Source organism: Anolis sagrei, chromosome 5 (genome assembly GCF_037176765.1).
Source record: "Anolis sagrei isolate rAnoSag1 chromosome 5, rAnoSag1.mat, whole genome shotgun sequence".
Taxonomy (NCBI): Eukaryota; Metazoa; Chordata; class Lepidosauria; order Squamata; family Dactyloidae; genus Anolis; species Anolis sagrei.
In genome coordinates this window covers 130,922,152-130,949,509 of record NC_090025.1, presented here as the reverse complement: position 1 = coordinate 130,949,509, position 27,358 = coordinate 130,922,152, and the positions used below count along the sequence as shown (strand labels likewise).

At 42.1% G+C, this 27,358-nt stretch overlaps 1 protein-coding gene across 4 annotated transcripts in view; it reads left to right on the top strand.

Moving 5' to 3' along the window:
- Positions 1-27,358, top strand: part of ST7 (suppression of tumorigenicity 7) — a 128,839-nt gene that overhangs the window by 64,093 nt on the left and 37,388 nt on the right. For all 4 annotated transcript variants that reach the window (XM_060777693.2, XM_060777690.2, XM_060777691.2 and 1 more), the window contains exons 3-7: positions 11,318-11,477; positions 15,509-15,563; positions 17,604-17,719; positions 20,362-20,437; positions 21,296-21,450. In XM_060777693.2, the coding sequence (XP_060633676.1) occupies positions 11,318-11,477; positions 15,509-15,563; positions 17,604-17,719; positions 20,362-20,437; positions 21,296-21,450 (562 nt within the window). The remainder of the gene's footprint in view (positions 1-11,317; positions 11,478-15,508; positions 15,564-17,603; positions 17,720-20,361; positions 20,438-21,295; positions 21,451-27,358) is intronic.

The following is a 27,358-nucleotide window of genomic DNA, read 5'->3' as shown; positions in this document are numbered from 1 at the left end:
GCTCCCTCGCTGCCCCGCCGCTTCCGGCGGTCCGCGGCTGTCTGGCTGTTTGGCGTCCCGCTGCATCAGCTGTCGCGACGTTGGCGTCCTGCTGCCGCGCGGCCGCGCCTGATCCTCCAGGGAAGGTGGGCCGCGATCCTCCCACTCGTCGTGGCCGGGGCCTAGTGCGCGGCCTAGTACGCGGCTCGGCTTGCCCACGGCCTGTCGACGGCGGGCGCCCGCGGCTGCGGCTCTGGCATCTTCCGGCGTCCCGGCGCCCTTCGTGATCCCCGTCCTCCGGGGGTCCCGCGACGCTCGTGGTTCGGGAGAGGGGGCTGGCCCTCCATCGTACCGGCCCCCGTTGGTCCAGTTTAGCCCTCATCGACTTTGGTCGACCCTGTGTGGACTGTGTTGACTGAGTTGTGGCTGATTGACTGTGTTGACCGAGTTTGTGTCGTAACATCTGTGCTGACCGAGTTTGTGTCGTAACATCTGGCTGACTGTGTGTGTTGACCAAGTTTGTGTTGTGTTGACCGAGTTGTGTTATTACCACCTGGCTGACTGACTGCATTCTCTGGCAAATTTGCCTCTGGAAGACTACCTACAACAGGCCTGTGCCGACCGACCATTGAGACTCTTATATCCGTGTGTCGATTATTAAGACCCTCGGCCGAGCATTGTCATTCTGGTGAGGGGGGAGGGGTGGGCTGTCCGCTATCTGGCGCGAGCCGCCCACCATCGCGGCCGTTAACTTAGAGCCCGGAGGATTAACATCAACCACCCTTGACGCACATCCAATTTCCATTGTTCCTTATTAACAACTGTGTTATTCCTGCACTACTCGCCGCACTTTAACAGCCTATAAGCTTGCTTAGAATAGCACTTTGCCAACCTCCCCATCCCTATCGCTGTTAATCCCTAGACTTGTTGCTGCTATTGACCCATCTTAGCACTTTACCTCCATGCTGCACTTTAACAGGTTTTGGTCAGATACCAACAGCACTTTGCACATCGCACTTTAAGAATTTGTAAAGAGTATTCGCTGCTCGTTAAGACCGTGAAGCGCTAATAAGTGTGCTGACAACTGTTACCCATGTGTTCCTCCATCCCCTGGTATATATTATTGGTACTGTTAATTATCTGTGGAGGGGACAAGGGACGTAGCGGGCTGGAGGCTGTGAGAAACAATGGGGCGGGGGGGGGGAAACAAAGGGAGTGGAAATGCGAACCGACTTAAGATCTCAACAAATCAAACAACTGATAATGAAATGCAAGCAGAGCACACAGTGATGGAATGTGGCATGGAGGGGGGAGGGTGTTCCACTAGCCGAGGGGCCCCCATAGAAGTGGTGGTGGGGAAGGGGAGATGCGGAACAAGGAGACCAACAATTCGGCCTAGGGATCGTGTACCTACATTAGTAATTCCAAACCGGTCTCCTTATATGGTAAATTGGTGTAACCAGGCTGGCGGTCCCTCCGGGTTGAAGGTGGTGCTGTTGAACGCCAGATCTATCAACGGAAAAACCACCTTCATCCAAGACCTGATTTTGGATGAGCGGGCAGATCTGGCGTGCATCACGGAGACCTGGTTGGACGAGGCTGGGGGTGTGAATCTCACCCAGCTTTGCCCGCCAGGTTTTTCCGTGCAGCACCAATCAAGATCCGGAGGGCGGGGAGGCGGGGTTGCAGTGGTCTATAGAGATTCCATCCCTCTGACCAGGGGCCCCATCCTGCAGACTAAAATTTTTTGAATGCGTCCACCTGAGAGTGGGTGACCGGGACAGAATAGGGATTCTGCTAGTGTACCGTCCACCTCGCTGCACTACAGTCTCCCTACCTGAGCTAGCGGGGGGTAGTCTCGAGCCTGGCATTGGAGTCCCGGCAGCTCCTTGTGCTGGGGGACTTCAATGTCCACGCCGAGACTGCCCTTTCAGGAGCGGCTCAGGACTTCATGTCTGCCATGGCAACCATGGGGCTGTCCCAACAAGTAACTGGCCCCACTCACTGTGCAGGACACACATTGGACTTAGTCTTCTGCCAGGGATGGGAGGAAGGTGGCGGTGTTGAGGAGTTGACCATCTCTCCGTTGCCATGGACCGACCACTACCTGGTCAGATTTAGGCTCACTGCACCCCCTAACCTCTGCAGAGGTGGAGGACCCATTAAGATGGTCCGTCCCAGGAGGATTATGGATCCGGATGGATTCCTGACGGCTCTTGGGGAGTTTCCCGCCGCCTCGGTAGGTGATCCTGTCGATGCCCTGGTTGCTCTCTGGAATGGGGAGATGTCCAGGGCAATTGACACGATCGCTCCGGAACGTCCCCTCTCAAGTAGCCGAGCTAAACCAGCACCTTGGTTCACCGAGGAGCTGGCAGTGATGAAGCGAAGGAAGAGGGAACTAGAGAGTGTGTGGCGCTCGGACCCGAGCGAGCCAAATCGAACACGGTTTGTGTCCTTTCTGAGGGCATATGCCGCGGCAATAAAAGCCGCAAAGAAAGCTTTCTTTGCGGCCACTATTGCGTCTGCAAAGAACCGTCCGGCTGAGTTGTTTCGAATTGTCAGAGGTCTTTTGAATCCCACCACTCAAGGTGGGGTCCCTGACAACTCGATCTCTCGCTGTGAAGCTTTTGCTCGGTTCTTTGCAGACAAAGTCGCTTTGATCCGTTCTGGTCTGGACACCATGTTAAGTGCAGTCTCTGTGGATGTAACAAGAGCACCTGCTTGTCCTATTTTGATGGATTCATTTCAATTGGTGAAGCCCGAGGATGTGGACAAGATACTTGGAGGAATGAGGCCGACCACGTCCATCCTAGACCCCTGCCCATCCTGGCTTCTAAAAGAGGCCAGAGGGGGATTGGCTGAGTGGGTGGAGGTGGTGGTTAATGCCTCCCTTCGGGAAGGCAGAATTCCAGCGAGCTTAAAACAAGCTATAATAAAACCGCTGTTGAAGAAACCATCACTGGATCCCACTAAATTTGACAACTTGCGGCCTGTTTCCAATCTTCCCTTTTTGGGCAAAGTCCTGGAAAGCGTGGTGGCCTCACAACTCCAGGTATTCTTGAGAGACACGGATTATCTGGACCCGGCACAGTCTGGTTTCAGACCGGGGCATGGAACGGAGACAGTCTTGGTCGCCTTAGTGGATGATCTGCGTCGGGAGCTCGACAGGGGGAGTGTGTCCCTGTTGGTGCTTCTGGACCTCTCAGCGGCCTTCGATACCGTCGACCACGGTATCCTTCTGGGGCGCCTTGCAGAAATGGGCCTCGGAGGCACTGTTCTACAGTGGCTCCGGTCATTCCTGGAGGGTCGCTCCCAGAAGGTGTTATTGGGGGACACCTGTTCTTCCCCACAACCTTTGTCTTGTGGGGTTCCTCAGGGTTCTATCCTGTCTCCCATGCTGTTCAACATCTACATGAAGCCGCTGGGTGAGATCATCCGGAGTTTCGGGGTACGGTGTCATTTGTACGCAGATGATGTCCAACTCTGTCACTCCTTCCCACCCTCTACTAAGGAGGCTGTCGAAGTCCTGAAACGGTGCCTGGCTGCTGTGACGGTCTGGATGAGGGCGAACAAATTGAAGTTGAATCCAGACAAGACAGAGGTACTCCTGGTCAGTCGCAAGGCCGAACAGGGTATAGGGTTACAGCCTGTGTTGGATGGGGTCGCACTCCCTCTGAAGACACAGGTTCGCAGCTTGGGTGTGACCCTGGATTCGTCGCTGAGCCTGGAGCCCCAGGTCTCGGCGGTGACCAGGGGAGCATTTGCACAGCTCAGGCTCGTGCGCCAGCTGCGCCCGTATCTTGGGAAGTCTGACTTGGCCACGGTGGTACATGCTCTTGTCACATCCCGCCTAGACTACTGCAACGCTCTCTACATGGGGCTGCCCCTGAAGACGGCCCGGAAGCTGCAACTAGTCCAACGTGCGGCAGCCATGATTCTAACGGGAGCGGAGCGCAGGGAGCACACAACCCCCCTGTTGCACCAGCTCCACTGGCTGCCGATCTGCTACCGGGCCCAATTCAAGGTGTTGGTACTGGCCTATAAAGCCCTAAACGGTTCCGTCCCAAGATACCTATCTGACCGCATCTCGGCCTATGAACCCACCCGAACTTTGAGATCTTCCGGGGAGGCCCTGCTCTCGATCCTGCCAGCCTCTCAAGCACAGCTGGCGGGGACGAGAGATAGGGCCTTCTCGGTGGTGGCTCCTCGGCTGTGGAACGCCCTTCCTGTAGATGTTAGGCTGGCACCATCGCTATGACATTCCGTAGAAAGTTAAAGACCTGGATGTTTGTGCAGGCATTTGAGTAACGTAGTGCAATCTCTGGTAAATTGAACATAGGAACGGAACAATGGACAACGAACTTGGACTACGTTTGGATGATGAGGCGACCCGGGGTGGGTTTTTTGTGATAACTGTGTATTGATGTTTGTTTATTGCTAGAAATGGAATTGTGTAGTTTAACAGTTTGATTTATTGATTACTGCTGTTTTTACTGTCTTTGTTGTTTGCTTTCTGGAAACCGCTGTGAGTCGCCCTCGGGCTTGAGATACAGCGGTATAGAAGAATAGTAAATAAATAAATAAATAAATAATAATCATCATCATATTCAAAATATGGGTATAATAATATTTTGATAGTATCTATTCAAAAATGTAAAACTGTGCCAGTTTCCATAATACATCTAGCTCATACTGGCTCTCTACATTTCCAAAATTTAACTAAAGATGTCTACCTACCTATCTGTGTACTGTGGCTCTCAAATATCTTTTAACCGCAAACTCATAAGGCTTAATTGATTTGGGCATTGTATAAGGAACATTAAAACTAATACATATTTTGGAGGCACGGCCAGGAGCTAGAAAATCCGGCACACAGTTGTACAACTACAACTATTTAGAGAACTGTAATAACAACCTTGCAACTCTTGATCTGTCTCATTACAGTCCTCAAAAGCTCATAAAGATACATCATGAAGAAACAACCCATCACATCTGGTTGTGATGATATTTTCTATATATTGAAAAGCCATTGGTACGTGAACTGCTTACATATAAAAGTTAGTTTTCATATAGGCATCTACAAACTTACTAGTATAGAGACATAGACAATTTTTTTAAAAAAAGAGGCAATCCAGATTACTTTTTTGTACAGCTGTTTCAAAATGAGATTATTGAAAACTGAAGTCCACTTTAAGGTTAATAGAAGTGTGGTAATCTTTGTCTTTGTCCTACCTTGCTTAACAAAAGTTAATGTATTCAAGTGGTATCGGAATGAAATGTGCCTTTCACCACAATTCCATCTTTCTATGTTTAATTGAGAAGCTAGGATTTTGGAAAGCCAGTGTGGTATAGTTTGAGCATTGTAGTATGACTCTGGATATCAGGGTTCAAATAGCCACCTAGAATCATAGAATCAAAGAATCAAAGAGTTGGAAGAGACCTCATGGGCCATCCAGTCCAACCCCCTGCCAAGAAGCAGGAATATTGCATTCAAATCACCCCTGACAGATGGTCATCCAGCCTCTGTTTAAAAGCTTCCAAAGAAGGAGCCTCCACCACACTCCAGGGCAGAGAGTTCCACTGCTGAACGGCTCTCACAGTCAGGAAGTTCTTCCTCATGTTCAGATGGAATCTCCTCTCTTGTAGTTTGAAGCCATTGTTCCGCATCCTAGTCTCCAGGGAAGCAGAAAACAAGCTTGCTCCCTCCTCCCTGTGGCTTCCTCTCACATATTTATACATGGCTATCATATCCCCTCTCAGCCTTCTCTTCTTCAGGCTAAACATGCCCAGCTCCTTAAGCTGCTCCTCATGGGGCTTGTTCTCCAGACCTTTTATCATTTTAGTCGCTCTCCTCTGGACACATTCCAGCTTGTCAATATCTCTCTTGAATTGTGGTGCCCAGAATTGGACACAGTATTCCAGATGTGGTCTAACCAAAACAGAATAGAGGGGTAGCATTACTTTCCTAGATCTAGACAGTATGCTCCTATTGATACAGGCCAAAATCCCATTGGCTTTTTTTGGCGCCACATCACATTGTTGGCTCATGTTTAACTTGTTGTCCACGAGGATTCCAAGATCTTTTTCACACGTACTGCTCTCGAGCCAGGTATCCCCCATTCTGTATCTTTGCATTTCGTTTTTCCTGCCAAAGTGGAGTATCTTGCATTTGTCACTGTTGAACTTCATTTTGTTAGTTTTGGCCCATCTCTCTAATCTGTCAAGATTGTTTTGAATCCTGCTCCTGTCCTCTGGAGTATTGGCTATCCCTCCCAATTTGGTGTCGTCTGCAAATTTGATGATCCTGCCTTCTAACCCTTCATCTAAGTCATTAATAAAGATGTTGAACAGGACCGGGCCCAGGACGGAACCCTGCGGCACTCCGCTCGTCACTTCTTTCCAAGATGAAGAGAAAGCATTGGTGAGCACCCTCTGGGTTCGTCCATTTAACCAATTACAGATCCACCTCACCATAGTTCTGCCTAGCCCACATTGGACTAGTTTCCTTGCCAGAAGGTCATGGGGGACCTTGTCGAAGGCCTTACTGTAATCCAGGTACGCTACATCCACGGCATTCCCCGCATCTACCCAGCTTGTAACTCTATCGAAAAAAGAGATCAGATTAGTCTGGCATGACTAATCTGGCCATGGAAACCCACTGGGTGACCCTGGCAAATCACACTCGCTCAGTGTGGTAAAGGAAGATAAAGACCAATCATCTCTGCACATACCTTGCCAAGGAAACCCATGTGTCTTGGGTTGCCATAGATCAGAAACAAATTTTAGCCATCTATGGTCATTCTTGAAAATGATACCATCAGACATTCCAACTTTTATTGCTGTTTGATTAATCAAACATATAGATTAGAATTGACATGTATTTGTAAAGTTTTTTTTACATATACATACCCACTACCTGATAATAAGCACAGTCATTCTCCTACTCCTCTAGAGGTCTCAGTTTGTGCTCTATCCCCAACTCACATTATCTAAATACACCAGAATTTTTAATGTTTTCAAATGGAAACGATTTTCTTGTGAGCTGTTTTATTTCAAAGGAACCAAATTTTAAAATAGAGGAGTAATGTTATGGTATAGGGTTGTACCATCTCATTGATACAGAACCTACCCAGAATCATACCTTAATACAGTGGTTCTTAACCTGTTGGTCCCCAGGTGTTTTGGCCTACGACTCCCAGAAATCCCAGCCAGTTTACCAGCTGTTAGGATATCTGGGAGTTGAAGGCCAAAACATCTGGGAACCCACAGGTTGAGAACAACTGCCTTAATAGGTATCTAGGATGACCTAATAGGTTAAGACTTCTTGCTTTCTTTGAGGAGAGAATGAGAAATTCAGTATGTCCCAACTTAATCTAAGCCTTTGTTCCTGAATTTTATTGTTCCAGATAAGTGAGTATGATCAGGGCAAGAGTTTGACAAAAGTTCATGGCCTACTCAACATAATAGAAAGTCTTTCAGGTGCGACAGGGAACAACTTTTCACATTTTGCCGTAACCAATTCTCCCCAATTCTGAAATAGGTGACCCTGTAAGATCAGAGTCTGAAACTATCTGAGTACAGCACTGGGCTAACTTTGCCTCTTTCCAGACCTTGTTGTATATTTTGTGATATCATCAGGCCTTTTCATTTATTGCCCATTTTTATGTTTAATTCCTCGTTGACACTCACCTTATTTGATAATTACCCAAAGAGCTATCCCCATTCACCAAAGACCAGGGACTCATTATACTAAAGTCTCAGAAGAAATGAATAACAATTCTTAAAACGTCTTTGTTTTCACTGGATCTCCAAGCAATATTTGGTCCCTCTCCCTAAAGAGATCTCTGAAGAATAACAATGTGTCCCAAAGCAGTTTGGTGACCTTCCTTGCCACATTGCTGCTTTCAAGCAACAGAGGAATCATTACTTACTTAATTAATGTGTCTTGGGTATTCCTTGAAATGATTGCACCTCAAGCCACATGATTAATCTTTAGAGAAATTTCCTTGCAAGTCTGAACAAAAGAGGCTTGCAAGCAACATTTCTACTCCTGAGAGAATTTTTTTAAGGCATCAACAATTCTGACAGTGAAACAGCAGCTTTCAAAAAAAAAACCCCAGTCTTGTCATCATGAATCAACTTAACTGAGCCTTTCATAAAGCAAGATTAAAGGAAATCAGTGTATGATCATTTGAATGCCTTTCATTTCATGTGCAGATAATGGTACCAATAATGCTAAACTAGAATTCTAAAGAAACCACCACATGTTTAATTTATGGATTGTGTATTATTATAGAGGATTAAGGATGCTACAATGGTAACAAACCAGGTGGGAAATAAGGAACTCTATTTTCTATTACTATTTTGCTATGTTTTAATGGATAATTTACTTCTTGGTCAAACATCATTTCATTAGTTTTGTTTTATGTGTTTTGTATTTATTTTAATATATTTTCTAATCTTCCAACAGATTGGATGTATTCTAAAATATTTAATGGTTTTAATCAGGTTGAATAATTAAGTAAAAATAATGGATGCATGGAGTGCCGTTACCTTCCCGCCGGAGCGGTACCTATTGATCTACTCACATTTGCATGTTTTCGAACTGCGCTCCATGCACTCATGCCAGCCACATGACCTTGGAGGTGTCTACGGACATTACTGGCTCTTCGGCTTAGAAATGGAGATGAGTACCACACCCCAGAGTCAGACATGACTAGACTTTACCTTTACCTAATGGATGCATATACTCAGTTTTATCATATTTATTTACAATAATAATAACAACAACTTTATTTTTATACCCCGCCTCCATCTACCTGAAGGGTCTCGGGGCAGCTTACACGAGGCCAAGCCCAATCAACAGAGTCTTATCAAGGCTTGTTGTTTGGTTTGGTATTGTGATATGGTCTAAGGGCTAATCAATAAAATTATTATTATTAATAAAAAAATGATTTCATACATTTTGGGGAGTATAGAGTGAAGAATGGACGAATCCACTCTTCCTGATCTGTTTCAGTTTTGCATTAACTGAATTAGTGCATTTCTCTCTTCATGTATATTCTTACACTGGATTATTCCACCCAATTTCTGCATCAGTTTGCAATTTTTTAAAAGCATGAGGAAAAAGCAAATGCATTCTACACAAGTTTCCACAACATAAGCATTTTTGTATATAGCTTTCCCTGACAGCATGAATGCATTTCAAAGCAGAGGTTTTCTAACCTGCATATTGCTGTAGGAAGTGCAACTTGGGTTGATTCAATTAAAAATGTTCCATTAAGATATTTATCCAATCCATAATGTAGTTAAGGTAGAGCTTGAGTCTTGATGGATTAAGATGAATATCCCAAGAGACTGGGGGGGGGGGGGGGGCATTGAATTGCAGCCTTGGGTCCAAGACTCCCAATGCTGATGCCAAGGTACAGCCGAGACAACTGCATTGGTGGTGGTGCTGTTGACACTGTGATACTATTGTTTGCTCTCTGATGTGACACAAACTGCCATGTAAGTTTACTTATGCTTTACTGATAAGGGTCAGATAAGTATAAAGATCTGTGACAGCTCCACACTACATATCCTAAGGGAGGGGTTCTTAACCAGGGGTCCATGGACCCCTTGGGGTTTGTGGAATGATTTGGGGGGGAAAAGCAAATTATTTTTATTTTTGCTGACCTCTAACTGAAATCTAGTACTTCTTCACTTTTTAATATAAGCAATAAATTACAATAGTATTCAAATCATGTTACTTAAAATTCTAAATATTTGCTGAAAATGACTGTTTGAATAGATGTGTTAAGTATCAGGTATTGAAGTTGAGGGAAAGTTGAAATTTTGAATAAACCTAACATTTACTTTAAAGACATGCCAATGTTGAGTGTCATAAAACTATGATGATTCTGAGTAGGGGTCTGTGGTATTCACCTGACTAGCAAAGAGGTCTGTGGAACACAAAAAGTTAAGAACCCCTGTCCTCAGGGAAATTGTAGATATTATTCATAATATCTACATAATATCACAATACCAAACCAAACAACAAGTCTTGATAAGACTGTTGATTGGGGTTGGTCTCGTGTAAGCTGCCCTGAGACCCTTCGTGTAGATGGAGGCGGGGTATAAAGATGCATGGTCCTTCTGATAGTGATGGACTGCAGTTCTCATTAGCTCTAACCAATATAACTACTGGCTTATTTCCCCCACCTTGGCGTTACCAGGAGATTCGTGTAATTGATGCCCGGGTCTTAGAAAGGCAGTACAAGTGTTTTGCTATGGAAACCTCACCAGTTTGCTAGATTCCTTGTCTATGAAATATCCCCCTGAGCAATTTCCCAAAAAACAAAATAACAACAAAAATAGTGGCCGGCGCACACACCACTTTTATGCATGTATTGGAGGACTGCCTTTCAGTGTGTCAGATTGCACTTGGCAGCGATGAGAAGCCTCCTTTGGGTCAGAGCCAAGCCCTTTCAATCTTGCATCATTGGGTTCCATTTGGGAGAAAAATGGGAACTAAATCAAATCTAATCAATCAATAAAATACACAATAAACAAATAAGGGTGTTGAAGATAAAGGGAAAGGAATGTGCCACCTTTCTAGTCATTGGCAGTTTTGCATTAATAGAGACATCTCACCTGCAATGTCTCAGTTTGGCCTGACTAAGACCAGATTCTCAGGGTAGCAACTTTAATTTACCATCTGCCTCTTCAGTACACTGCAGCCAGGAAATGGGGCCATTTGGAGACTGCCTTTGCCCTGCAGCCTTGCAGTACTAGAAGTGTGTGTGTGTGTGCATGCTGAGCTTAGTGGCAGCATTAGACCGCTAGTCAAGGAAGACCCTGGAGTGTTTTTGCCCAATAACACAATTGACAACCCAGTCTTATAGAGAAAATGGCTTTTTAACTCCTCCTTTAGTTGAGGACACATGGTTTTTCCAATTAAAACTCTTCACTGCCTTGCTTTTAGTCTATTTGTTCTTTATCTGCTTATGGTTTCCATTCAAGCATCTTTTTCTACCAGAAGGGGTCCTATTGTGAAGTTGTATGTTTTGTGTATGAAACGGTAGCTATCTTCTATCATTTACCAGGTTTTTCCAGTGCGTGGATCAGAAGGGAGTGGACCCACCTATGTATTGATTCAGCCCCCCCCCCCCCCATGCTTCAATCTTGATTCAGGGGTGATGTTGTTCTGGTCATGCTGGAACATAGTATGTAGTGACGGGACACACTTTTGGAGGGGCTTTGGATATTTTTTAATGAATATGTTTGTGGTCAGTTAAAAATGGCCTACACATTAAGAAAAGCAAATTATGTATATTCTTTTTGTCTCTTTCTGTTTTAGATATTTGAATGGTGGTATTTTCGCAAATATGGGACGTCATTCATCGAGCAAGTCTCTGTGAGTCACTTGCGCCCTCTGCTGGGTGGGGTGGACAATAATTCTCCCACTAACTCAAATACAAGCAATGGAGATTCAGATTCCAATCGGCAGAGTGTTTCAGGTAAGAGAATTGTTTTGTTCCTGTTATAGCAAGTTATGTGTACAGGAGATACAGTTGGCCCTCTGTATCAACGGATTTTGCATTCACATATTCTACCACCCACAGCCTCGAAATATTCATCTCACACCACCTCCCCAAAATCCAAAAAGAAAATCTTGATTTTGCCATTTATCAATGGACACCATTTTGCTATGCCGTTGTATATAATGGGACTTGAGCACTCACAGACTTTGTTATTCAGAGGGAGTTCCTGGAACTGAACCCTAGGAGAGGCCAAGGACTCAATGTAGATATGTTATTAATTATTATTACTGACATTTCATATATATTGCAAAATGTCATCTTACCAGGTAGCATGACATTGTACTCTGCAATATTTATGAGGAAAAAAGAAAGGAAAAAATTACATTAGAACTCTGCTTTTTAAACTGTGGTTCCTGGCCATAAATGGGGTTGCTTTAGGTCAGTGGTTCCCAATCTTTTCTTGACCAGGGTACACTTGACTAGGGACCACTTTGACCAGGGACCACTCTCCAACATCAGTACCAAAAGGGGCAGGGCTGGTTAGCTCTGCAGAAAGGAGCAGAAATTAATTAAATAAATAAAGAGCAAGGAAGTTTGCGGACTGGATTTTCATTCTCACAGCTCACTGCTTGGCCGTGGCCCACAGGTTGAGAACCATCACTTTAGGTCAACATCAAGGTCATAACAAATTTGGTAACAGTAAAAGGTTTCAGAAGCCCTGCATTAGAGTTTTCAGCATTTGTATTCAGAAGTAACATTCACAAGGTCAGTAGTATTAATTCCAAAGAAAGTCTGTATAGAAATTCAGTCCTAACTGAAATGGTCGTGGAATATACTGTTTCAGGGCCTGCAAATGAGAGAACATCGCTAGTGGTCCTTCAATGGCCCCTGGAGGCTTCTGCTGCTATATTTAAGAGTGTCTGGGACATGCCCTCTCACCAACAAAGTGGCATATCTTTCTCCTGGCATAGCCCCGTGTCTGGCTTTCAACAACTATTTCCATTGCTCTGTCCAACATTATGGTTCACTCTTTTTTTAAAAAGTCATAACATTATATTTTTGAAAATTATATGGATTATTTACAAAAAGTGTATCTGAAATGTATGCAAAAATCTAATCTACACCAAGTCGTGGAGAATATTGCCTCCACTTTAGCTTAAAGCAGGGTAGACAAACTGCAGCCTATGGAAGCCCCAAGTGTCCCACAGCATCACAATTTGATTATAACATTAATGACAGTGAATTACTTCCCAGGGGTTCCTAACAAGTTATGTAACAAATTGCTTTTAAAAATTGCATATGTTTGCTTAAACTATAAGCATCATATTTCAGTTTAAATGAACAAAAAACCCACTTCTCAAAATGAAAGAAAACTGTCAGTAGTTTAGGAAAGCATAAGGAAAGAGATCCAATCTGAACGTGTCAGTTGCAGTTCAGCTCCAAAGAGTTCAGTTTCCCTTTTGATGTGAATGCTCCTCTTCCAGTTCATATTGATATTTTTACCTCCTTATGAAAATAAAAAGCCAGATATAAATGTAAAATGATGATGATGATGATGATGATGATGATGATGATAATAATAATAATAATCTTTGGTTCTACCTTGTTTGGTCAACAGCTGGTGCCATTTATTTTATTTTTACTAACAGCAGAGCAGGAATTGAAGCACCAGATTGTGGTAGATACCCTTATTGATTTACAGTTTTAACCAGAGTAATTTTGCCAAAGAAATAAACAAATCCACAGGGACTGAAGTAATTACTTGGCCTTTTTTGTTTTTGTTTTTGTTCTGTAACCCTCTTGCCCTACAATTCCACAAAAGTTGAATAAAGGCTAGAAATCACATTTAGTGACTGGTTTGTCTCTAATAAAATCATTTGCAATATAAAAGCTGTAATGAACAACCAGGTTTCAAGAGACAATGCCCAAAAAGGCTAATTTTGAATCAGGGCATACTCCCAGGCATCGTCAACACGTTATTTAGTTTTCTCTTGTTTTTATTTTCTATCATGCAAAATATATGGAAATTATTTTTTAAGGGTTGTTGTTGTTGTTCATTCGTTCAGTTGTTTCCTACTCTTCGTGACCTCATGGACCAGCCCATGCCAGAGCTCCCTGTCGGCCGTCACCACCCCCAGCTCCTTCAAGGTCAATCCAGTCACTTTAAGGGTTATGTCTAAGTAAATGCCTGTATGGAGTGAAAGAAGGAGCTGCCAAACTTCAGGCCTTCCTATGTCTTCTTTTCTATTTCTCTCCTGGTTTTCTGAGTACAGCTGGCCCTCCATACCTATGGATTCTACATCCACAGATTCAACCATCCATGACATGAAATATTCCTAAAAATAATTTCAAAAACAAGCCTTGATTTTGCCACAATTTTACTACACTGTTGAATATAATGAGACTTCCACTGACGTTGATATCCATAGGAAATCTTGGAACTAAACCCCAAAGGATATTGATGATCTGCTGTATTCTTCTTTAGAATCCTTTTTGTTTGTTTTATTTTTTGGTACAGTTTTTCAAATAATATTTCATCATATGAAGGAGTTTTATCCAATGGAGACTCTGCGCAGGGAATCTAACTTTCAAGGATACTTTATTTCTGCTGCAGGCCTTGGAACATACACTATGCACTGGAACTTTCATCTTATACATTATATTCCAGCCAGCATGGTTTCTGTGTTGGACAATGATTCTCCGCATCAGGGTTTGAATGCCTCCTCAGCCTTGGAAACCCATTGGGTGACCTTGGGCAAGTCACACTCTTTCTGTCTCAGAAGAAGGCAAAGGCAACCCCACCTTTATACATATCTAGCTAATAAAATCTTGTGATAGGGTTGCCATAATTCAGAAATAACTTGAAGGCATGCAACAACATTGACAGACTATGAGAAGGAATCTCTCCCTGCTATAGCCAAGCCAGAAAATATATTTCATCATTATATGTGTTCAGAAACCAAAATATTTCAGAACATATATAGTAGGTTGATCATTGAGCAGACATCCTGAAATTAGTGGTTCAAGCTTACCATAGTGTACGATTGGGCAGTTGAATAAGACTTTTAGAAGGTGTAGAGATGTGTTTATTATAAAGTGTTATTTATAATGTGTTTAAACTGTATTTATAATGTTTATTATAAAGTGTTATCTATAATGTGTTTGAATCTGTATTTATGTATTACATTTGTTGCCAGGGCCTAGCTGAGAGAGATAGGTTGCCATGGTAACAAAGCCTCAGAGGAGGTGGGCGGAGTTTAAGGAATAAAAGGTTTGAAAGCGTCAGTTAATATTCAGTCAGGAGGAAGAGACCCTGAGAAGAGGAGCAGAGTCAAATAGGACTCTGGCAGAGTCAAGAAAGGACTCTGGGAAAGTAGTTCAGTCCGGTGGATGAGACCCGGGGAAGAGGTTCAGAGTCAATTAGGGCTCTGGGTTGTGAAGCTGTGAGAATTCAGTAGTTCTTAGAATTTGTGAATATTCCTTCAGCAAGAGAGCTGAAGGTGTTACCTTGTTAGATTGCTTAGGTTAAAAGAATCTAACAGAGGGGGTTTTAAGGATCGCCAGTAAGGAAAGACTGGTGATCAGTGGTTTGTTCCGAGTATAGGGCAAACAGTGTGGACATTCACAATAGGGAACTCTGAAGTAGTATAAGCACTTCACTAAAGAAGGAGTTTGTAGAATTGTAACATCAGAAGCCTGAATGTATCTCAAACCAGCCATTTTGTAACATCAAGCCTTGTGCCAAGTTCAAATTCTCAAAACTGCAACAATTACGTTCTGTTAACAATAAAACTTGTTCTCTTTGTATTTCAAACCTGCCTCCTCCATTGCTTTTATGCTTGGTGCATTCCACACTACCAAAGTCACCTCACAACACAACTAAAGATAAACAGAGCCATAAACCAGCGTCTCTAAACATATTGGTGGCAGCTTAATTGATATCTAAAAGAAGATTAATACTTCCTCACAGAAGGCAATTGAATAAGACTTTTTTTTCATTCTGGCAGAATGCAAAGTCTGGCGAAATCCACTAAACCTGTTTAGAGGAGCTGAATATAACCGGTAAGTATTTTAAAGGATTTTTGTGCATTTGTTCATTGCTACTGTAGACCTCAAGAACTGAGGAACTCTGATCACATGTTCACCCCATGTGATTAGACCAGTGAGTTCCAAACTTTTTCAGGCATGGAACCCTTCAGGAAATTCCCCAATGCTGAACCCTAGCTATGTCCCTAAGCATTGTGAACCGGCAAAGGTTTCCCTTCTTTCATCTACTCCTATTGCCTAGGTGTTTTGTATAATGTAGTAGATTTGGAAATAAAGGGAAATACTTTTAAATATACCGCAAGCCTTTATTTAAAGTCCTACATGGGTTGGGTATAGGTTACCTACAGGATTGCCTTCTCCCATATAATCCGCCCTGAACACTGGAGTTCAACTACTCCAACTAGCCAGAACCCGACTACAACTGTTACCCAGAGGTTACAGTTTCATCGGCTGTCTCAAGGCTATGGAACGATCTTATGGAAGAGATCTGACAACTAAATCAACTGTCAGAATCTAAAACACAATTGAAGACCCGTCTTTTCTGGCAGTCAATTTTAACTTGGGAATTTTAACCTACAGGTCGAATTTTAATCTGTATTTTACTTGTATATGTTTCTTAAATGTAGTTTAATAGTGTTCTGTTTTATTTTGCTATTTTAACAATGTTGTACCTACCTTGAGCCAGAAGGAGGGGCTGGTAATAAATTATTATTATTATTATTATTATTATTATTATTATTATTATTATTATTTTACTGACACAAAAACAGTATGACACAGCAAACGAGATACATATATATATATATGCTGGATTTCATATCACAAAATCACAAGTTGAACATTTCCCTAGCGATTAGGACTGTGTGGTGGTGGTGGTGGTGGTGGTGATGATGATGATGATGATGATGGTATAGGAAAATATTGGATTCACACCTACAATGATGAATAAAATTGTTTAATTTTTGTACTTTAAATAGTTTTGAAATTGGACTTGTATGTCCAGCAGCTGAATACGTAAATCCGGGACAACATCCAGTTCTCTCCTAAATTTGTTTTTGGTGTAAGCTCAAGAACAAAAGCCTGATTCACATTGATAGGTAGACAACAAGGGGAACAGAGCTCAGATAGCCTTTCCAGCCATTGATGGGTATATGTTAGTCAGTCCTACCCAGAAGTCATTCAGAGGCACAGATTCAAATTTTATTTTTCAAAACAGAGCTACATTGAATTTTAATACGATCTTCATACTCTAGCACAGATTTTAAAGGATTTTCGTGGAACCCCTATGTTACTTTTGTGGACTCCTGGGGTTTCTCAGAACATAGTTGGATTAAACTCAGGTGTAGGGAGAACTGAACAGTGGCCCTGTTATTGGTGTCATATTCGCATTCCTTTGTTCTATTCCCTATGTGATTCAATATATTTTGTACAAAATAACTTTTTTTAACAAAATTCACTGCCACCTATTCAAAAATAAGTTGGGAGTGAAGTATGGAAAACACATGTAGGAAATTGCACATAGTTTTTATGTACCAGATTCAGATATTTATAAAATCTTGTATGTGGCTGTGTATGGTTTTCCTGTCTCTGTATTTTGCAGAAAATGTGTTTTGAACAGTACTGATATTTTCTACCCAAAATCAGTTTTTGCCCAAAAAAAAGATGTAGTTTTTTTGCAAATGAATTTTTCCCAACCAAGTCTTAAAGAATGAAAACTTTCAGCTGGTCTCCTTTTCTTCATTTGGGTGTCTCAAGTGTTGAAACACTCCTTTTTATCAAGGATTTGAATATTCATGAATATTCTTCATAGTGAGGCAACAAAGATTTGCTAATTGCTGGAGGACTGTATGTCCCATGTAGCACCTCCTGCATGTAGCTATTTCCCCACCAGTATGGTAAAGAACACTGTGCTGATATTATAGTTGGAGGAAGATTCAGCTGCCACTATTTTATCCTTTGCTCAGTTGAGATGTCTGAGGCTATCCCCAGTGCTCATTTCTTCCATTATAAGCATGACATACATGTATGTAACCAAACTCTTCTATTTTCCCGCAGGTATACATGGGTGACAGGAAGAGAACCTTTGACATACTATGATATGAATCTTTCAGCACAAGATCATCAGACTTTCTTTACATGTGATACAGACCATTTAAGGCCTGCAGATGCCAGTAAGAATTTTACCAACTCTATTTGTGAACTTCTGGTTTAGAATGAATTAACAAAACCTGGTTGAAGAAAATAAAAAAAAACTTAAGTGTCTCATATATCCCAGTGATTCCCTTCACTGGCATCTCAACTGCTACCTAATATACTTCTTTCTGGATTCCAGAAAATGAAAATTGAAACAATGTAGAGATGGAAAAGGAGTTGGTTGAATTAAACAATCTCAATGGAAGTAGTCTTTCCACTTCTCTTGAGACTCATTGGAATGAGAAATGCACTTGGAGAATTCAAACTTTTGTGGGGAATTTTGGGAAAAAATAAAGCATGTGTAAAACACCAAAAATACATACAACTAAAAAGGTTCATCACAATATGTTTCATTCAAATGAGGACAGATGGACAGTGTGCTAGGTAAACTGCATAGGTGAATGCTTACCTTAGGAATAATAGGAATAAAATGTGCGTATTTCTGTTCGGGAAAAAGTCATAATCAAACAACCCAACATAAAGTGGGAAAATGGTGTAGGTGGGAGATGGAGAAATGTTGCAAGTTCAAAAGAGGGAGATTTCCACATATCTAGTAATGAGGTACCACTCACTCTCACAGGATCTACACTGCCATATCAATGTAGACCCATAGAATACAGTTTCAAATGCATTATATGGGTTTACACTGACCATATAATGCAGTTCCAGATTGCTTTTGTGCATTTCATGCTTTGATGAATGCAGTAGGCCTCCAGTCTCTTGTTGTATTGTTGCCTTGAAACCATGCACAGATCACTTGATACTTAATGCAGGTTTTTAAGGTGGGCAGCATGTGAGAGCGACTTAATTTCTCACAGGTGTTTCTTCCTGATGAATTGAGACAGAAGTTACACTGGCATCAGCCTTTGCCTCTGTGCTGTGACAAGCTGTGAAGAGTAACAGCAGGCTGAGACTGAGTCTGTGCCTAGCCCTGGCACATACTTACTTTCTCACTTTGCCAGGAGAAAATGAGTGTGCATAGGCAATTGCCAGGAAAAGCAGGAAGAGCCGTTGTAAAATAAAGAAGAACAAAGGCTCCCTTTAACCACACAAATACACACACAGCCATGTAGTGAAGGAGCTTTCGTTAGAAGATGGTGTCTAGACCTAATGAGGGCTAGAGCAAATGCAGCACTTTCTAGTCAATATACTACTTCATATCTTGCAGGCGCTCCCTTCATACATATCTTCATCAAGACAGGGACTTCTCTTGCATGGTGTGGCTTCATTTAGCTGCATGTTGTACATAACTGACATAGTCACGTGACTGTACTCACAGGTTTTTCCATTGGTTTGCATCAGAATTGTATCTCTTGTGCTGCAGGGTGTGATTTGAAGTGATCACTTTAATGTGCCAGAACTGCTTGGAGTTTCAGAGATTCAATAATTTGATTCGAAATTCCGATGTATGTTACTGCTATAAGATGAGCTTTATTATTTATTATTATTATTTATTTAAAACTTTTATATCCCGATCTTCTCTACCTCCGTAGAGGGACTCAGACCGGCTTTATTAGTGACACATGATTGTGTCGTACACCAGAACAGGGACACCTCTGACCTTAAACCCCACACCAGCTTGGTAAAATCAGCAAGCACTTTATTGAATAATATATGTAGGCAAAGCAGTAAAATTAGCAAAAACAGTAAAGTTCCCTAAACAAAGGATAGTTCATGAGCTTCAAGGCAAAATAAGATCCATTGGAACAACGGCATGAAACAAGGCAGCATAAAAACCAATACATAAAACAGGAGCTTGGCAAAAACTTGGTACATGAAACTAAGAACACTTGAAAGCAAGACCGTCATGAAATTCCAATGTTGACCCTACTGAGGCAACTCTTTCCCATGAATCAATATAAGGCTTTTCCAGATCCTTAAACCGAAAGGAAAGCATTTCTCTTGACCTTGCCACCAGCTCTTTTCCTGTAAACTGACTGATCTTCTTTGCGCTTAAGCCCTCTGTCTCTGTTTACAAAAGCCTTGCCTTCTATCTACACTCTCATTAACATAACCCTCATTAACTTCTGAACCTGACAAATCATCATCAGACAGTTGCTCTGAGAAAGCCTGCGAAGGGCCTCTCCCAGGAATGTGACCTTGTGAATCTTCCTGAGACAGCCGAGCCACTCGTCTGAGCTTAACTCAGGCCCAGGCAAACCCTCATCCCCATTGCCAACAGACCCAGGCCACCATCAGACACATTATGGTGGCCTGGGTCTGTTGAATCACACACAATCACATCAATAACATCACACACAGTCACAGGCTGAACAGGCTGACATACAACAGATTGAGTTTTCCCATCTTCTACTTCATTGGTTCCATATCTGGATTTTGAGTGGAGTCTGATTAGTCTATTTTACTCCAACATCCATTACTGGTTCTTCTATGTGTAGAACATGTTAATCTTTGCTGAATTTATTGAAAGAGAAAATTGCAGGGATGTAAAGAGGTCCGTTGGTTGTGCTGGACTATGGGTTGGGTTTTTAAAAAAATGTAATGAGTTGTTCGCATAGTAAAATGTCCCACATGTATGTTGCTCTAGACTCCAGCAATGTCCTTTCAGATGGGTGCCCAAATTAAACAATATGCCTGTTGTCTATCTTTTATTCAATAGTAATGCAAAAGGCATGGAGAGAAAGAAACCCCCAAGCCAGAATCTCTGCAGCACACGAAGCCTTAGAGTTAAATGAGTAAGCATACTTACAATCCTTTCAAAGTCTTTTGTTGATATAGATCAGTTGTCTTCAATCTTGTTCTTTTCATAAGCACATGAAAGTACATTTCTTGTCCTCCTCATCCAACATGACCTTTTATTTTTGATGTGTTACACCAGACTTATATATATCAGGTTGGAGAAGGATGATCGCAGGCAGTCTATAACCTTTCATTTATTGACACTGATGTTATACTAATACTGGAAACTTTGCAATAGGTTGTTACATAACAAGGGATTAAGTACAATGACAAATTGGGGATAAATGACCTGTTGAAATTGAAGAACCATTTAAAGACCTATTTTGTCTGGCAGGCTTACCCAGCCAGTTTTAATCATGTGTTTTAAACTCGTGTCCTGTTTGTCATTTCTGTTTTGTGTATTTTATATTTTATAAAAATATATTTTAATATGTGTATTTATAGAATCTTTACAATGTTTATGTGTTTTAACTATACTGTAACCTGCCCTGAGCCATGGGAAGAGGCAGGTATAATAATAATAATAATAATAATAATAACAACAACAACAACAACAACAACAACATTGGGAACAAAAATTACTAGTTCTGTACTAATCATAGACATTGATTTTTAAAATCATGTATGTGTTATTTATAATTTCTCTAAAATATTCAGTGAATATTGTATATAGTAAAAATGCTTCATTTTAAAATGGCAATTTCAGTGAGCGTGGTTTAGTTGGGACATTGGACTACAACTCTGGAGATCAGGGTTATCATAAAAACCTTGCATTCACCTGTTGTGTCCTAGAAAATACCTTACAACTGCTCTAGTTCCTTTCCTGATGATACATTTTGTCATTTCACTGGTAGGTGTGCCACTGCTTATATACTCTTGGCAGAGGAGGAAGCCACAACTATTGTGGAAGCGGAAAAACTGTTTAAACAGGCCCTGAAGGCTGGTGAAGGCTGTTACAGACGTAGCCAACAGTTACAGCATCATGGCGCTCAGTATGAAGCTCAACACAGTAAGAGTCTTTCTTTTTGTCATTGACAGTTCTGGGATCTTTAAATGAAAGATTTCCTATGCAATATTAGGAATAGCTAAGCACTGTGTTCTGTGCTATTATGTATATCCATGACTCTTAAGTCATATGGTAATTCTGCAGTATTGATTGTGGAACTGAGGACAAATATCAAAGACAAGTATTATCTTTGTACTCTTCCTTGAATTAGAAGTCCTGAAGATGACAATACATGTTTTGTAACCTCAACGTTAGACTTCTTCGAAAAGGGTATACATTGGGCTACCTTTGTACCAAGTTCAGAAACTCCAGTTCAAAATATGGCAGCCAGACTACACCTCTGTGAGTGAGCATATTACATCTATACTGAAGTCACTCTACTGGTTGCCAGTTAGTTTCTGGGCAAAGTACAAAGTGTTGGTTTAGGCCAGGCATCCTCAAACTGTGACCCTCCAGCTGTTTGGGCCTCCCAACTCCCAGAAGCCCTAACAAGCTTGTTCAATTGTCAGGAATTCAGGGAGTTGAAGTCCAAAACAGCTGGAGGGCCGCAGTTTGAGGATGCCTGATTTAGACCTTTAAAGCTCTCCATGATTTGTGTCCAGGTTACCTTCTGGATCGCCTTATCCCATACAATTTACCCCTTAGAACACTTAGGGTGTCCTAAGGAGTGGATTATATGGCGACTTCCAGATGACAGTCGCCAGTTGGGTTCTGGGTGGCTGGAGTAAGCATCCCCCAAAGGACCTTTTCATCAGCTGTCCCAAGCAGGAGAGGCAGATAATAATAGGAGTAGTAGTAGTAATAGTAGTAACAACAACATTGAGGGAAGCCAATAGTAGTAAACTGCTTCAAGTGCAAAAACAAAGAGTTAATACCGTAAAACCACAATCCAGAGCAGAAGAGAAAACTGACAAAAGAAGGCTCTCCATGGACACTTCCTGGGAAAAATTGAGAGCCAAATTAACAAAGAAAAAACATGGCTCACAAATGGAACTTTGAAAAAGGAGATGGAGGGCCTGATTCTGGAAGCCCAAGAACAATCCATTAGAACAAATGCCATCAAAGCCAGAATTGAAAAGTTGACGAAAGATCCCAAATGTAGACTCTGCAAGGAAGCAGATGAAACAATAGATCACAGCCAAAGCTCTCACGACAGATGACAATCCAGCCTCTGCATAAAGAACTCCAGAGAAGGAAGGGGACCACAATTGACTCCTTGTTTGATGAACAGCTCTTACCATAAGGACGTTTTCTCTAATCAAAAAATTACACACTTGGAAAAAATCCCAATAACCATCCAATCCAGTGGTTCCCAAACTTATTTGCCCTACCCCTGGAAATCAATTTTTCTAAATCTTCTCTTCTTTCTTTTATGCTTTCACTGCCCCCCTACAGTTATTCATCGCCCCCAATGCACCTGTGTCCATTACCACAACCCCCACCACCCCTGGATCACTGCAGCACCCACCAGGGGGTGGTAACACCCACTTTGGGAATCACTGATCCAGTCTAACCTCATTTCTGCCATTGCAGGAAAAGAGCCATCTAAACCTTCCTGACAGATGGCCATCCAGCCTCATAGGCATTATTGGGTTTATGGAGAAGTAGGGCTATAGAATCAGACACCTAGGCTCAGAAGGGACCACTTTGATTGTGCCTGTTGGGAGTTCACCATCAAACCCTCCTGACAGATTATCATATGGACAGACAGGCAAAGGATGAGACTTATAAAGTTGAGAGGGACCCCAAATTCAGTTATGTAATGACCCAGTTATTATTAATGACTCTATTATTATTATTATTATTATTAGTTATGACTCATTTTATAATGTTTAGTAGTTCTCATTCATGTATGGGTTTTGTTTTTACTATGGGATCACACAGTTATTTTGTTCTGTATTTTATTTCCTATAAAAAAAAAATAATTAGCTGCTCAGGGTTGGGATTACTACGGGGCTCCCAGTTGTCTCAGACCATTAAGTAAAACCTACAGTTTGACTTCAATTGGCATTTTTAGTTTTTCCTAGTGTGTTGCTTAAATTTAATCTACAGTTTTGTCAAGAGACTGACATGTTATCTGCAATCTAAACCAAAAAGGAGTCAGTAGTGTCATGGTAGCAATGACTGGTTTTCTTATGCCTTTTCTATACTGCCATATAATCCAGATTATCAAAGCAGAAAATCCACATTATCTGATTTGAATTGGATTATCAGAGTCTACACAGTCATATAATCCAGTTGAAAACAGATAATCTGCATTTTATATGGCAGTGTAGAGGTCTCCATCTGTCAGCTATAGAGATATCCAATGAGAAAAACATCTGTTTTTTAATTTTACTTCTTTCTTTCATATTATCCAATTCTGTGCTATTTTAACTGATAAAGAGTTTGAGGAAAGTTGAAAATATGCATCACTCATGCCCCCCTTTTGTAACATTTATGTGTTGTTAGGAATTGTTTATACCTGATTTTTACTACTCCATATTTATTTGATAGCATAAAATTCAATCTCTTCAGAATCTGAGTTTTTAATTAAAAACAAGCAAGCACCCAAAAATTAAATTCCTCATTTTTATGGCTATGGAAATGTTCTTGGCATTATACGGAGAACATTTGCCAAACTTTTGAAAGGTAGAGCGGTGGCTGAATAAGATGTCTTTGAAGATTGAGCCAAGTTTTATTTCTTCCTGCATAGAAAAAAAGCCAGATAAAATTAAGCAAACAAAGACGTTTTGCAGAATTTATAGAGGTTTCAAAACCTAACTTCATGGGTGCAGAAAACATTGTCTTGTGGAGTGCCTTCAAATAATTATGATGACCCAGTAATGCATGTTTACTTTTTTTTAAAGTGCCGAATATCCAGAACCCTATATGAAATTCAGTTATATAAATTATAAGATCATGGTCTTGGGAGAGCTAGCTAGGGGAAAGGGGGTAAATTAACTCTTATATCAAATGGCATAAGTATTACTACTGAGAGAAATGCAGTTATTGGGTGTGAATCTTCAAATGTCCAAGCAGATTGAGAAGGATGAGTCCACTGATCAAAAATGTTTATGAGGTCTAACTATAGTTAGTTGTGTTCAAGAAGGGTGTACTGAGGCAACTAGAATAATCACATGACAAGAGTTCAACATATTTAACCTGGTTGAAAAACCACGAGGGCTGAAGCTTTGCTTGATGGGAAATCACAGCCCAAATCCAACTGCTACTCCCAACAAGAGTAGAGCCATTGACTCATTATTTTACACACATTTCTAGTTGTTATTCAGTGACCGATTCAGCCGTTATATTGTAGTTGTGAGAAGCAATTGGATTTAGAGCAAGGTTTCCACTCAATATGCACGTAGTAAAATATTAATGTTTTCAAGCTAGCATTTCCCAGAATATGTTTATTCACAATATCCCTACCACTTAATTTCCGTTGAAAGTGTTTTTAGAGTGAAGCTTGAGACCCAATGATCTTGAACAGAAAAATTAAATACCGTTAGTGAATTGCTGTGAGTTTTCTGGGCTGTATGGCCATGTTCCAGAAGCATTCTGGTTGGCCATACAGCCCAGGAAACTCACAACAACCCAGTGATTCTGGCCATGAAATTCTTTGACAACACATTAAATACCATTGATTTATGTATTATTTTTGCAAAAAAAGGGGGGGGGGCTTAAATGGTGTGAAAGAAGAGCTACAAAGAGCACAGTAATGTGACAGGTCTACTCAAGGGAATGTTTTTGGTTTCAGAAGACTCAGTATTGTTTTAAAAAGTCTGGTAATATGGATTTTAGTCATGAACCATTTGAGAACATCTTTACAGTTTAGACTCAGTAGGACTTTCCATACAGTAAACTTCTTCTTGGTGGCTTTAAATATGCAGATCAGAACCCAGAAATGTATACTAGTGGGGCACAACAATCTCACCCAAGGTTGCCAAGCATGGTTTTATGCCATTTCATGAATGAAACAGGAAATCTGTCCCTTGTTTACTTGAGAAATTCCAGTCTTTATTACATTGGCCAATTAATCTGGTGGCAGTCTTCATAGTGATTTGAACTTTGATTTCCATAATTATAGTCCAATGCAACATGCTGTCTCTCTAAACAAACATACTTGACCAAAAGTTCTGTAACACAGGCTTGAAGACAAAACAGTTTTATTGTATCACTATCTAAGACACATGTGTCAAATACAAGGCCTGAGGATCAAATCCAGCTGGCCAACCAAGTCCTTTTACATGGCCTGTGAGGCTTTCAACACCAAGGCAACATAGTTACATTTATACAGTCTTAAAGTTACAGCCATCTTGTTGAAAGCAACCATAAGGCTGATGTGACCCTTAGTGAAAATGAGTTTGACACCCCTGATCTAAGGTCTTCAACAACAAATGGTAGCGGTCTTCCGGTTGGCGTTCATGGAGGCAGGACGCAGCTAAGCAGAGCTCCGGCTCGCTAAGCTAACTCGCGAGGTTAACCGCTGGGTAGAGTCTCCTGCTCCCCTCCCCCGGTGGATTGATATCGGGGGGCACGCATGGGCCCAGCTGGTACCACAACAGGTACTGGGGCGCGCGAGCGGTACCGCGAGAAGCAGACCCTCGGTCTGCACCTACTGCCACCCGACGCCAGCACATAATAATAAGAAGCCGAGGAGCCGTATGGTACTCATGGACACTCCGTCCAAACGGAAAAGTTTGGTACCCGACAGAGCAAGGTAGAAGACACCATTAAACGACAAAGCTCCGGAGAGGAGGGGGAAATAAAAGAACAATTTAAAAAAGCAGCAAGCAACAGCTGCAGGGCTGTCACCCCCCCCCCCCGACAAAGTGTCTCTTCGAGAACCAACCAACAAAAGGGACGAAATAGCTGCAATCCGCGACAGCAGCAACAGTCCACATGTGACAAGGTATAAGTTACAAGTCTTAAAAGAAGCTAACGCTACAAAGGAGTAAAAACCTGGGTTCCAAGGGCTTACTTTGGCTTACTCAGTGGGCCGCTTGCCGCTTCTCGTGAGGAGGGAGGAACCGGAAAGGACGAGACAGAGGATTGGGAAGAGGCCGGAACCCGGAGACAGTGGGAGGAGCCAAAAGAAGAACGGACGCAGCGGAGGGACGAGTAGGAACGCGACGCTTACGCGTGTTGCCAAGGCCGCAAAGCACAGCAGGAGGAGTGGAGAGGAGCGGAGTGGAGCAGAGGAAAGCAGCAAAAAGAGCAATCGCAGCGGTCGACGAGCTGTCGTACTAAGACCCGCAGAGAGACTCTGAGACGCGGCAGCAGGCCCCCACTCAGAGCTCAAGCGGGAAGAGACTAAAAACCGACCAGGTACGACAACTCTAAGGGGACAATAGGAGTTTTTCGGCCAACTAGATAATAGGACTACACCTATTTTGCTCCCTCCCTAAAGACTATTAAGATTATTCCAAAGACTGTTAAGCCAAGCCAGACCCCCAAGTCTCTAAGGACCAACAAGGCGCAGACCTGACTTGGAAGCATTTATAATTGTAATTTAACTGTATTGTAATATTGGAACCTGAGTTTCTATATCTGAAGTTTGATCTGCAGTGGGTCCCTGTCCCCCTTTCCCTTCCCCAACTATTCTCAACTCCCAATAAGGGGAGAGAGGGAGAGAGGGAGGGAGGGAGGGGGAATTCTGGGCATGACAACCCAGGAGTTCTATCCATACAAGATACAGCAGAACGACAAGACCACCAAAGACCAGTAGGGCTCTACAGGGTCATAAGCCCATTAAGGGAGAACTCCTTCTTGCGAACTCTTTTTATGAGGACTCCTCCCTGTATAGTGATCTGACCCCCTTTTGTACCCCTTTTGTACCCCTACCTTTCCCCAGCTTCCCTACCTGGTATCAATCGGAGGGGGGGGGAAGGGAACGTGACATTGGGAGAGTGGGATCCGTATCCTTGGG